The 14,518-nt window shown below is 36.7% G+C and overlaps 1 protein-coding gene across 1 annotated transcript in view; it reads left to right on the forward strand.

Moving 5' to 3' along the window:
- Positions 1 to 7,007: 7,007 nt before the first annotated feature.
- Positions 7,008 to 14,518, forward strand: part of LOC127625995 (protein bassoon-like) — a 135,082-nt gene continuing 127,571 nt past the window's right edge. The window contains exon 1 of the mRNA XM_052101493.1: positions 7,008 to 7,288. Within this exon, the coding sequence (XP_051957453.1) occupies positions 7,110 to 7,288 (179 nt within the window). The 5' untranslated portion in view covers positions 7,008 to 7,109. The remainder of the gene's footprint in view (positions 7,289 to 14,518) is intronic.

Here is a 14,518-nt window from a genome sequence, read left to right on the forward strand (position 1 = left end):
TATATATATATATATATATATATATATATATATATATATATATATATATATATATATATATATACAGTATATTTTGTGGTGAAGTAAATACACAAAAAAAAAAAAAAATGACTAGTAAGATTTACTTTTTTACAGATTTACAGTTTTATTTTGCATGTTTTTGCTCACAGTTTTTAAGTAAAATACCATTAAGTAAATATTAATGGTATAAAGTAAAATCTACTTACAATTATGACAAAATATCGATTAAAGTGGGTGAGTAAATTTAACTGAAACATTATATTAAATGTAATATCTTTTACTTAATTAAAAATATGACATACATGGGGCTTTAATAAACTTAGTTACATTTATTTAAACAACTTATATGACCACATCACGTTATGCATTTTCCTTAATATATTTTTTAATCATACAACTCATGATTAAGAAAGCCTCTCACTAAGAAATGTTTTGCATGTTATGTAATTAATGAGTTTACAACACTTTGCATTACTGATGTAGTATGTCTATAATTAGAGCAAGCAGACCTCAACACTTGTTACACAAAACACTGTGACGGTGACAATCAACACATCATTTTTTTTAAAATCATGAACGGGTAATTTTGAGTTGAAAATTAACTTAAGACGATACAAAACAAGAAGTTACCAAATGTAACAACAAAAGTAATGATAAAATGTATGTAAATAAACTGTGCAAACAGTGAAACCATGCAAGCTCATTAATTATGCAAGCCCAGTGCATGCTGGGAACAGCAGCTTTGAAAAGTTGAGTTAAATGTATTTATTTTATTTACCAGTGAAAGTTACAAAAATTTGCAAATAAATGTAATGTTTTTCTCCTTTAAGATTAATACATGATGATACATTATAAAAATAACAAACAATCATAAATAATAATTGCTTATAAGCAAGTGTATGAAAGTGTTTGCATGTAGAATATACTTCACACTTAAACTAACTTATTTAATATAGAAAGTACTATATTTTCTACACAACAAAATATTTTTTTAGTGTACAGCAGAAAAGATTATGTATTTCTACACTAAATAAGTTAGTTTAAGCTTGAACATGAAAATAATAAGTAAATTCAAACATAAAAATGAATGCTATAGCTAATAAGTAAATATTATTTATGATAAATAATTATCTTTACAATGTGTCATCGTGTATCAATCCTGAAGTAGAAAAAAATTGTCATATTTATTTGTGTCACATATAGGACTCAAGAAGGTCATTACCCTGCCCCGTCATCATTCATCGCCACGGAGGACGTTCCCCTGCCCCTGTTATCATGATCACGGCCACGGAGGCAGTTCTCCTGCTCCTGTCATGATCACGGCCACAAAAGCCGCTCTCCAGCTCCTGTCATGATCACGGCCACAGAAGCCGTTCTCCTGCTCCTGTCATGATCACGGCCACAGAGGCCGTTCTCCTGCTCCTGTCATGATCACGGCCACAGAGGCCGTTCTCCTGCTCCTGTCATGATCACGGCCACAGAGGCCGTTCTCCAGTCTGTCCATCCCTCAGCAGCCACTCTCCAGTCTTTCCACCCTCAGTGGCCGCTTCCCAGTCAGCCCTGTCCTCCACGGCCGTCCATTCTTGCTAGTACCTTCCTCGCTTCTACAATCATCCTCTCCCGGATCCCTTCACTTCCCCAACAATGACCCTTGCCTCAGTCCAATCCCAGGCTTGTCTGGCCTCAAACCCTTTTCCCATTCTTACCTCATCCTTGTCCTGCCTGACCTCCTCACGCCTTCTAGGCCACCAGACTCACACCCTTCCTGGAGCCGTCACCCAAACCGCAGGATCCCGCTGAATTCCTGGAGCCACTTCCCTGGCCATGGGTTCCGGCCTGGTCCCCTGGTCTACAGGCCCTGTCACATATAGGAATCCTATAAGTCTGTGTGCATATACTGTATACAATCATGTTCTTTGTAGCTTTGCGAGTTTTTGTCCGTGTATCCCTTCAAATGTCTGTAGTATTTGTTTCTTTATCTTTGAGTTTATGCCTTCCTTGTTGTGCTATCTTATTTTGTTTATTATAAAAATAAATATCTTTAAATGATGCTGCATCCAAGCCACTAGGTTTCAGTGTTACAAGTCCAAGATGACACAAAGACAAAAGTTACTTAGTGCACCTCTGATTTTGTTGTTACATTTGGTAACTTCTTGTGTTGTGCATTTCATTTTCTTCTCAAAATGACCCATTCATGATCAATAAAATGATCTGTTTATTGTCAAGTGTTGAGGTCTGCGTGCTCTGCCTCCTGTTTCTATCACCAGTATTGCAAGGTGATATTGTCTGAAAGACAACACAGCATGCGTTCGGTTTCCCTGTGGGAAGCTTTCTTGTGTCATGTGGTATGTGATTAAACATGTGTTTGTAAGTGGATTTTAAAACGTGACATGTTCTAATAATGTGTCCTTTTAAATGACATAGTTTAAGTACCATGTCCATCATATTTTTAAGTAAAAGTAATTGTATTCACTAACATGTTTTGAGAAATTTACTCACTCACTTAATCAAAATAATGGCATGAAGTTAAATAGATTTTACTTAATTTTATACCATTTATTGAAAAGAAAGCAAGCTCAAGCTCACTTTTCAAGGACAACATTTCATGCAAAGAATTGTGTTAGCTTTTAAATGATAAAATATAAGCTATAATGTACAGTTCAAGTTTGGCAAACATTATTGGAACACTTTCATAGTTCATGTGCTGAACTACACCTGTGGTAGGACACCTGTGTGAACTTGAGGGGAACTGACTATATCCACCTTGACACCTGTTAGTTAAGTGCAAAAATGGCTCAGAAAAGTTAAGTCAGTTCTAAGAAAATATTTACCATAATTTGCAGATGACAATTTGTTTGATATTTTGTTATCTAATACAATGAATTGTATACATTTTTAAGTTGGACTTGCTCGTCCAAATACTTCTGCTTTTTTGAGCTGTACAAGTATGATTCTGTAAAAGCTTAGATTGAATAGCAATGCCCAAAACAGGCAGTATAAAATTTGGATTGCACAATAGCTAAGATCTCTGTGGCTTATGTACTACCATGCAATATTTTAAATGGTAAATGGGGCGGTTGTGGCTCAGGTGGTCGAGCGGGTTGTCCACTAATCGCAGGGTTGGCGGTTCAGCTCCCGGCCCGCACGACTCAACATGCCAAAGTGTCCTTGGGCAAGACACTGAACCACAAGTTGCTCCTAATGGCAGGCTAGCGCCTTGCATGGCAGCTCTGCCATCATGTGTGTGTGTGTGAATGGGTGAATGAGACGCAGTGTAAAGCGCTTTGAAAACTGCTACGGTTAAAAAGTCGCTATATAAGTGCAGACCATTTACCATATTTTATTGCATCTGTCCTCTGCAAACAGAGAAAATTAAGAACTAGCTGTGTGAACAGGAGGAGGTCTGTAAGGGGTCTCAGCTGTAGTGAGATTTACACTACGCCAGGACTCTGTGCCAGTCAGTCAGCTTTGTTTCAATTAGGCCTCAAAATGACTTAATCTGATATATCTGTCAATAAATGCACACTTTTAATTTTATATATTATCATTCATTGTTCTTTAAAAAAAAATGTAATCAGAGGATGATTTAATCATAGATTAAACGTGATATTGGGCGGCACAAGATTGATAACTTCTCACTTCTTACTCAACCTGGTCTCATAGTATCACGTTACTATATCAACATTTTTGCTAAATTGTTTTACTTGGCTTGTTGTAGATATCATGGCAGTTTCTTGTGAAATGAACACTAGAGGCGCTACAACAACCTTTCCCCTTTCACACAAATCATGACCAAAAGGGCAAATTATCAGTTTATAAACACTTTTCACCCCATTTCACACTCTTATGACATCTAAAAACATTTACTAAAGCATATAACTTGAAAGGCGATGGAATGTAACGTTTGCATTACATATCCAGCTACATTTAAAAGCTAGTTGCACATGAGATGCAAAGGAACAGGGTTCGAGTTCCACAAAATGATGTGGTTGCTTCCGAAATTGCGTTTCTTTTAAGTCACATTTGTTTTTTATGACACTATTGGTTAGGTTTAGGTTTAAGTTTAAGGTAGGAGAATAGGTTTTGTTGATTTAAAACTTGATGGAGCATTAATCTTGTGTGACCAAGCATGCTTCTGCGCGGACATTGTGTTTTGGGGTCAGTTTAAATTGATTTAAACTGACTGATCTCAGTTCAGAAGAATCTGGGCTGTCAGTTAAGGGTAAAACTTTTGATGTAAGGAGTCATGTGACAAAACAGCATGGCGCCAATCACAGCAGAGTTTGTCTTTGGGAGAATTGTAACAAAACTACATCTGGTAAGAAACCTCATTAAGTTTTTACATTGAAACCTGTTTGAATCAAAAGATTAGGGTCTATAGTTTCATCCAATATGGCATTTTTTTATTTGAGCGATGAATTGTGAAACAGCACACTTCATTGATCACTATAGTAGACAAAAGCCCTAGATTTTCATTTGAAATCCTATATTTACAGTGTGCATTTTCACATTGAAAAAAAAAACATTTTGCTTTCAGAGAATTTACATGGAGTTAGGATGAAAATATGGTACATTTCAAACTGTTCTGAGACTAGTGCAGACAGACAGCAAGGGAGCATATAGCATCCTATATATTTCCTATGCAGCTAAGTGCTAATTTCTGATTTAATGACTGTAACGTCTCGAAATCATGAATAACCAACATTCCTGGAAATATATAAACAAATTGATTTATAAAAATCTGGATTTCTATTGCTTGGTATTATTTAACATTTCACAACTTAGTCCCACTGTCTACATATGTTGCCATCAATTTTAAGGAAAACTATTTGCTCTTGAAACTTTTTTTTTATTATTTTTTTTGCATGTTTATTAGGTGCTAGTTACAAATCAAAAAGGGAAATAGAAAATGCACACAGCAGTCACGCTCGGGTCTCAGGAAGTTAAGTTTGAAATCGTAAATAAAATAGTTTTGAAGAAAATTTGACTTGCTTTTTGCGCCACACAGTGGACATTTTACCTTGAATCTGCTGCAATATGCGGAAGTACCAACATGATGTAATTTTGGCAAAAATGTTGCCATGGTCACGTAATTATCATGAGATCAGGCTGATTTGATTTATTTTTCCATCTGGAAACCCATTCAGGCTGATAACCATGCCTAGGTCTTCAGGGTGTTAAACTAGGCTTGCCTTAGAGAACTTGCATGAGCCTTTAATCTCTCCTAACTAATGTCAGTTCCACACCACTAATCCATCTATGGGAGTAGACAAGCTTGATGAAAGTCAGAAGAATCATCTTTCTTTTTGCAATGCAGCCCGCTCCCCCACAGTTCCAAAGTTTTTCTCTGTTTGAAACTCTCTCAATCTCTTTTCATGCTGGTAAATATGAGATTTGTGCTATTGGGACTATATTGGGAGCTAAAGTCCTAGTGAAACAGCTTGGGATGGAGCTAGAAATTAGTATTGATTTATCTGATTTGGGAGTGAAATGAAAATCTGGAAAAGAGGTTTGGCATCTATGAAAGAGTACTGCATCTTTTTTTATTCACCTCAGACTTTCTTCGTCTTTTGAAGAAGACATCCTTTTCTACCGAGCAAACATGACATCACAACAATGAATCAATGACCTCTTTCTGCAGTGTACCTTTGGGTAAAACAACTTAAAATTTTACTTTCTCAGCTACAAAGATAACTCAACCTCACAGAACCTTACAAGCATTTGTGATGCACTAGTCCAGGAATATGTGCCTAATGGAGAATGACTTTAAATTGCTATTCAAGTTTCTAGTTATCAAAAAGGATGCACAATTGTAATTTTAATTAAACTAGAACTAAAATGGAAGGAAAAGTAAGTAAAGTCTTAAACCTGCTGTAAGTGTAGTTTTTACAAATACATTTCATTTTTAATACATTTTCATTATTCATAATCAATGTTTAAGATGCCGGATAGGGCCTTTTTGATATTTTATTTTGATACGTTTTTTTGGTGCTATATGGCAACATTTATATTAGTCTGTAAATTAGTGTGTTAATTGTTGTGACAGTATTAAAATGAGAGATTTTTTTCTACATACAGGGAATAAACAGGCATTATTGGTTAGACATAAATTATGTAATTATATATGTTTTGTCACAAAACTTGTTTTGGGCTACTGTAATTCCTCTGTAGTGCAACTGTGCTGAATCATTTGAATTGAAAATAGTAAGTTCCGCTTCCTGTTATTCCAATGCAAAGTTTAACATCCTATGGGGCATTGTCAATTTAATAAAAATTCCAAATTATGAATTGATAGGTAGCCAATTGTTTAAACAAATGTCGTAAAAAATATGATGATAATGACAAAGATGATTGTTATTATTACTATTTATTATGGCCTATTTTTGAAACCACTTCTACCACTACTACTACGACTACTAAAAGTATTAATAATAATACTAATCATAAATAATAATATGTCTAAATAATAATAATAATAATAATAATACATTATATAAATAATAATATATTAATATTAATAAAAAAATCTATTATTATTATTATATTTTTTAGTAATAGGCCATAATAATAATAATTATTATTATTATCATTAATTATTAGTTTTAGTATTAGCAGTAGCAGCAGTAGTAATAATTACTATAGGTTTAAATAATAGCCTAATAATAATACTTGTTGTTATTATTATTTAGCATTTGGTTTAAATATACAGATAACACTTATTGTTGGAAAAAAAAAAAAACACATTTGAAATACAATATTGTCATAATGAATCAATTAGTATTTATTATTAAAGGGACTGAGAGCTTTATACTACAGGACTAAAGATCTAGGGCACGGGCGCGTTCACGCTTCTTCTCCGCCCTGCTCCTGTTCTCTCTCTCTTGCGCGTCACCGGCCCCGCGCGTGCTCGGTCGAGCCCTTCCGATGAGCGCAGGCGCGCGCTCCGCTCAGGATGCTGGATTGTAGGTGATGATGGCGGAAGAGGAGCTGCGCTGAGTTTTCTCTCAGTTTTTTTTTATATAAACCCACCCCTATAATACGCTCGTTAACACATCTCGTCTTTCGCCTCCGTCTCATTCCGAGGGACGATGGGGAACGAAGCCAGCCTTGAAGGAGAAGGACAGCCGGGACAACCGGGAAGCGCTGTACCCGCGGCTGGAGCCCCGGCTTCCATTTCAGCACCGGCGGGCGGTGGACAGCTCCACAAGCCGAGCAATGGAGCGCCTGCTGGGGCGATGGGATCCGGACACGGGCCGGGAATGAACAGGTAGCCTGAATATTTCAACAGCTCCAGGATAATGTCGATTTTTTTTAATGCAATGCTGTTCTGTGCACCAGATCAAATGGGTCTATTCGATCTAATTCAATGCGTGTAGCTTATTTGAAAGAGAGAGAGACCATAGATCAGATCTAGTGTGTATTAAAAGACACAATGATATGCATTACCTTATTGTAATTCTTGTACTAAACCAAAAGATGCAAAACCTTGATATGTGCATTATAGATCAGGAATTAACACATCATGAGCTGGACTCATAGAGCTTATTTAATTTTAGGGACAGGCTACTTGATGCATAGATCTATTTACATGAAGAAAGCATATACTTATACATGTAGCCAGCCATTTGAGAGTGCACGTAGTGGTTTCATGCTTAGTATGCCCGACAGTATGTGCTTCGATTTCCCATGTGCTATCCCAAAGCAAGCCAGCTATGTTTGTTACTAGTCTGTAATGGATATAGGGTGTTGACTTTACTATATGTATACTACATTAATCATGTATATTAAATGTTATATTCAAAGCAGTCTGATGTCCATTATGGTAGGTTATGGAAGTAAGGCGTGTGCTGTTCGCATGTGTGAGATTTATTCCAATAATCTAATGTAATTTGTACTATTTTATTATACAGACATTTTTAAACCTACAAACCAGGTTTTGTACAATATAGTCAGTATACTAATAATAGCAACCAGATGGGAAATTTAATGGAATGGGAGCCAAGCCTATTAGGGCTGCTATCAAAATGTGTTGGTACTAAAATCACTCTGTAAATGACACTTGAGACTTCACTAGGGAGAGTGCAAGCATGATAAAATGCTATATGATTAATAATTGATAAAATTATGGTGAGGGCCCATGTGACTTATCTGTTACACATGCTATTCAACATCTTTCACTCCCTCTTTCTCCCTCTTTCTGGATCTGCTTCACTCTCCCTCTACAATCTTTAAAAAATGTAACGTAAATTGCCCTGTAATCAAAGGATTTACAATGACTACAATTACATTCAATAATTTATGTTGTTTCCATATTTAATTATCATCTTTCTCTCTATATAGAGCAAAACAGTGACTACACACTTTTTAAGCAGCCTAAGTATTTTGCTCATTCATTTTCTCCATAGGGATTTCAAAATATTCTATAACAAACAGTTCTAAACCATAAAACCAAACCAAAAAGCTCTGAGATAAAGCACAGCATTGCAATCTTTGATTTTAAGCTAAAAAATATTTTAAAATCATAAAAAATTACAAAGGTTCAAGGATGTGTACTTCTTGTGTAGTTCTTATTTAGGGGCATTGAACTACTCATCCCACAAAGCATTGAGAGTAATGATGGTATAATATGTTTTTAAGTATTTTTTTCGAAAATAGTAAAATATATACAAATACATAAGTATTTTGAGAGTGTATGGGGGCTCGAATATGTCATTTTCAAAGCTTAATGTGAGTAGCTTCCATTTACGTTTCACAGCGACTTCTCTGACTGGTCGATTTTTCTTAGTCATTAGGGGTAGTGTAGTTCTTCCAGGAGTTTGGCTATTATAAATGCTGAAAAATCTAGGAGCTAGTGGTATGTCTATATTGAAATATTTTGGGCTCTATTTTCGTGAGTGTGCTACGAACGTGCACAACATCTTATCCAATTTTTGTGAGAGCACAATTTTTGTGCCAGAGCAAAGCAAAAGTGGGAGTGTTTGCGCTATCCATGGGTGTATGCACATAAACTGTGGGTGTATTGTATGTTAATGAAGTGGCGCAATGCTCAATTTGCTATTTTCCTGCTAAACAGATCAACGTCTCATCTCAGCGCAAAGTCTAAACTCAGTTCCTGCATTTGCTGTTTAGAAATTCCACGGTAATAAAAGTCCATGTCCAAACTCTGATAATATAGTGGAACATCAAATTATGTCCAGTACGGGGGGGCCTGGGTAGCTCAGCGAGTATTGAAGCTGACTACCACCCCTGGAGTCGTGAGTTTGAATCCAGGGCATGCTGAGTGACTACAGCCAGGTCTCCTAAGCAACCAAATTGGACCAGTTGCTAGGGAGGGTAGAGTCACATTGGGTAACCTCCTTGTGGTCGAGATTAGTGGTTCTCGCTCTCAATGGGGTGCGTGGTAATATGTGCGTGGATTGCGGAGAGTAGCATGAGCCTCCACATGCTGAGAGTCTCCTCAGCATCATGCACAATGAGCCACGTGATAAGATGCTTAATAGAAATATTAATAATTAACAATAGAATTGTTAATAGAAATATTAACAATTCTATTTAAGATCTTATTTCTATTGGAATTTTTCCAGCTGTTGTCATATAGTGATTTTTAAGTCACTGCAAGCGGAGTGGGTGGAAGAAGTTTGGATGTTTGGTATGATTTTTTTGATGAATTATTATTTTTTTAAATTTATTATACTGTATTTTCATTTCTTTTGCAGTATAATTTGAATGTAAAAATATTTTTGTCTTAATTTTTTTGGGATTCATGATTTGCCATGATTTGTGTGTCAGTAGATGAAAATTATTAATAATATTACATTCTTATTTGAATGGAGCATTTATCAATATCCTGATGAGAACAACATTTTCTATGGGTATAAAAAGAGCATGTCACTGTCATTGAAATTTTACTGAGATTCAACATGGATGCAGTTAATGCACAAAAGAAGTCCATATTTCTATTCTTCTAATTCATTGCATACAGCCCATTTACACCACCAACTCCTCTTGAATGTGCTGTCTTTGTTTATATCGCTGATGCTTGACAGGGAATGGCAGAGAAGAACATCGGAATTAAATTGCACTTGACCCAGCCCATTAGTGCTTTGCACGCAGAATTTCACCAAACCCACTTGCACCTAGACTTAGCACATGCTTGCCAAAAAATACCAAAACTTCATTGCCATACCCATTGACTTTGCTTGTTTGACTTATAGCATAGCGCTGCACTTAGCGCTAGTGCTCTTAAAATAGGCCTCTTATACGTTGAGTATAAAACATTTAATTCCATACCAGGGGCGGATTTAGCCATTGGGGACATGGGCAACCCTGTGCGAAGCCCCTCATAGGCCTCTCATAGAAGGACAAATCTTTTTTGTATCAGCATTTCTCCAGCCTGATGGGTTTGTTTATAAGATAAATTTGTATCTGTCTCAGTGTAAAACACATACAGATATATTTGTAAGCTTGCATTGTTACTGCTGCACGTACTGGCTGTCTGTCTGTGTCTGACTGGCATAATTGAAACTCCTGGAATGGGTGTGTAGGTGCAGCCATAGCCTTAGTGTGTTAGTTTGAGGATAAAGCAGACGCACTGTATATAATAGAAACTCTGGCAGGTTAAATATACATTTTTTCATGGACTTTTCTTTCTTGCGTCTGTCTCATGTTTGCTATTGATGTGCTAAAACAATGCCTGGATTTTTTGCTACAATGTCATCCCATCATGCACACTGTGTGAAATGGCTGCATCTGTCCATTTTTTTTTGACTGCGTGATGCTACATCTTATGTACCATATCAAGCCCCTTCATCATTCACGGGCAAAGAGCGTGTGATGCCTACAAATGAGCCAAGACCTTGCACTGAGTTTCTTATGGGTTCATTTGGCTTTGAAATCTTTTAAATTAGTTTGAAAAGTTTGACATTTTCCAAACCAGAATATTAGGTTAAGTGAAGGTGAAGTGTGTCATTGTTTTGATGTTAAAATACTTAAATCCCAGCTTAATATGCAGAGAAAACTACAACAAAGCCATATGTAGGTTGACTTACATGAAAAGTGTAAACACTGTGGCTCTATTAAAACTTTGCTCTGTTTGTTTAAGGATCTTGACTAGCCTAGCACAGCAACAGTGACTGGCATGAGTTTGGGGCAGTAACTATCTATTTCTTGCCCAATACAGTGCAATGGTCTGGCTCTGGAAGGAAAAATGTCATAATCTTTTTCCAAAGAGATATGTATTTATATACCTTTTAAAGAGACCTAACGTGAGCTTGGAGGTTGTTAATCGAGGGTATATGCTTATACAGTCCACATTATTTCAACTTTGTTTAAAAACAAAATGGCTTAACTTCTGAATTCCTACTGAAGAACTACACTACCCATGAAAATCCACCAATTAGAGAATTGTGGCAAACAAACTGCAGCGAAAGAGCCTAGCAGCGACCGCCCATTTCCATGAAGCACTGCAATCGAAGCAACCAATTTGGTCTCCCTACACACTCAAACTACATCTATATTTCTGAATATTTTCTAATATACTTTATATATGTTGATTCTATACTTATAATGAACAGCTTTAAATCAATATATGCATAATTCGCAATGCTTCATGGAATTGTGGTTCATTTCCTCATTAAAGATGTTAAGTACACAGTCTTGTACCTTTGTCTTTTTTTCTGATTTTCAAATACTTTTTTGCTTTGAATCAATGTTGTAATGTTGTGATTCACCTTAGAGATGGTTGGTTTGTTCCATGGCATAGAACTCTTTTATGAAGGATTTTATTAAATCCCTTTGGAAAAAATGGATGGGAAAAATACTGTAATCGAGATAGCTAAAAAAAGTGGGAAACAGGTTTGTCATAATTTTTTCAATTCCGTTTGGTGAAACTAGGGGCACAGAAATGACACACATTTCCTTTAAAGCCATTATCATTGTTGTTGCAGCTTTTCAACTTGTAAGCTGTATTAAACAGTGTGCAGGGCTGAACTAGGAAGCTAAATCGTCCCGGGATTTTACATAGAAACTGGCCCAAAAGTTGTTCGCTGTCCTTTTCTGCATATCGCGACGCCATTTTGTGGTCTGTTCTGCATAACGTGCCGGCTCATTTTATCTTATATAAATTTGCCATTTGGCCCATTTCCCGGCCAACCCACCGACCCGCTCGGTTCTCATGATGGCCAGTCCACCCCTGATCGGCCCAAAAGTGCGTTGGCCCTCCGGGAAAATTCCCGGTATGCCAGATTACCAATCCAGCCCTGACAGTGTGTGTTCCACATCAACAGATTGAGCTTTAAAAAATTTAGTCGTTTTGGTTACCTATCATTTCAAGGATATAATTTCTCAAGGACAAATGTGAATCCCTGAAATTAGTTTAGAAATAGGCACGGTAAATGGTGTGTATAATTTCACTCTAACTCAGAATGAAGGGCAAATTGAGGAAGCAGAAGATGTTAGTGTGTTTGCATGTACAATACTTTTCTGGGTAATGCGTAGGTGTTGCTATTAATGTAAGAAACATAGACATGAGAAATGAGGAGGGATAGAGAGACAGAACAGTGTCCGAAGCTTTATTTCCCAGCAGATTGAATCAGAACACTTCTGACTTACCCACCCAAAATCATACTGATAAAAGGAGCTGAATTGTAATGACACAGAAATCTACTTAATGTTCTTTGTGAGCCCGGGGCAATTTTCTTTTTCTTTCTCCTTATGCTCCCACTCAGTGTCTTTAAACCATTCAATTTATTAAGCCTCTGAAGAAAACACAGATAGAATAGTGAAGCACCGCTGGCCAACATGGTGAAAGGCCAGTTTTAAAAAGGTTATCGCCATGCCTTCCTATTGCAGACCACTTCCATCATGTAGCACTTTATTTGTTATTTCATTTCATTGTTCCCTTGGCCTTCATACCTTATTGCACCAGAATGGCTGACTAAATGTTAGAGAACAGACATTGGTCATTGGTCCTTCTGTAATTGAGAAAAGAAAAAAGAGAGACTTTAAAGAAGTTTTCACTAGCACAATCTTCACGGTACATCAGTACGGTAATAATAGTGGTTAGTATTGAGGTAAAGTGCTCCATACAGGAGTATAATGATTCAGAAATAAATGTACCATTCCCTGTAGTGTGTAGTAGTCTAAACAGGACTATATTACTATAGAAGTATAGTATTCCAGTCTCTTACTATGAATTCTGCGACAGAAGGTCAAAAGTTCTTCAGCTGAAATTGGTCTGTGCTTACCGAAATTTGAATTAGTGCCCCCAGTGGCTGAAGTTTGAAGTACTGTTAAATGTGAGCAACAGCTTCCATGTGAAATATCTAAAGTGGAATGGCATGACACAGAGCCTAAAGAAGCAATTGGAAGACATAATTTATCAGATTTGTCAAGTTTGTATGTAAGAGTTATTCAGAAGTAGCTAGCCTAGCATATGCATCTCACAGTACATAAATGCCCCAGAGTACTTATATATAATAACCTAATTCCTGCAAAAGTAATCAGTTTCTATATAACAACAACGTGTAAATGACAAAGACATTCCCATCTTTGCAATTTCTACAGACATTGTAGTCTTATCCCTTGCAAATTGATAGTAAACATTACAGACGTCTGCAGTAAATGTTATTTTACAGACATTTGGCTGAAGAAGTAATCTTTACTGAATAGGGAAAACACAACTTCTTAATCACATTCATCATTGTTCATGTGAGCACGATTACTTCCTGGTTTCCACAGGACCAGAACCCATGTTTCTGAGGATGCTCGTGCAGTGTGCTATCATTAGCACAACAGGGAAAGATAACCACATTTGAATTGATGCAAAAATGTCTGATGGGAGATGGCGCTTGTCAGTTACTTGGCAAAATGGTGTCGATTTAAGGGTACCAGAACGTTTTAAAGCAACGTGTCGAGTTTGAGTGTGATCATGTTGCATATAAAGTGCCCTTCCAGAGCAAAGTGCTCTACAGAGAAGTGAGGCACTCCTAAAAAGAGTGCATCTAGACAGAGATGAGCCATACATTCAGTTTCTCTATGTCTTCACACATGTCTGTTCTTCTCATGTGGAGCTGAGCTGACTCCCACTGGTTTTGTACTCTCCTTCTGTCACTCTTTGAGTTATCAGAGGAGTTAACACAGGCAGTGGGGAGAAAAGTGAAGGGTTCTGCTCAGCGCTACAGATCACAATTAATCTGATCCAACAGACAGGGCTGTTGACGGCTGCTGTTAGCCTCTTTACTGACTGCAAAGAGAGCAGAGAATCACAGTTAATGTTCAGTTCTGCACGTTGAAACACTTAAGCCCCTTGTACATGCGACTGTGCCCAATTTAGGATTTTGTTTAGAACGGAGTAGGATTAAAATCAGATATATTTTCAGCTTGCATATAGATTTGATGAATACAAAAAAAAACTTGAGGGTGCTGGTGGTGCAACTCATATGTACACTAACACATATGTTTTTCTAGCTTAATTTTTCTCAATTCTGGGGACAATTTT

Source organism: Xyrauchen texanus, chromosome 32 (genome assembly GCF_025860055.1).
Source record: "Xyrauchen texanus isolate HMW12.3.18 chromosome 32, RBS_HiC_50CHRs, whole genome shotgun sequence".
In the NCBI taxonomy this organism is placed as follows: Eukaryota; Metazoa; Chordata; class Actinopteri; order Cypriniformes; family Catostomidae; genus Xyrauchen; species Xyrauchen texanus.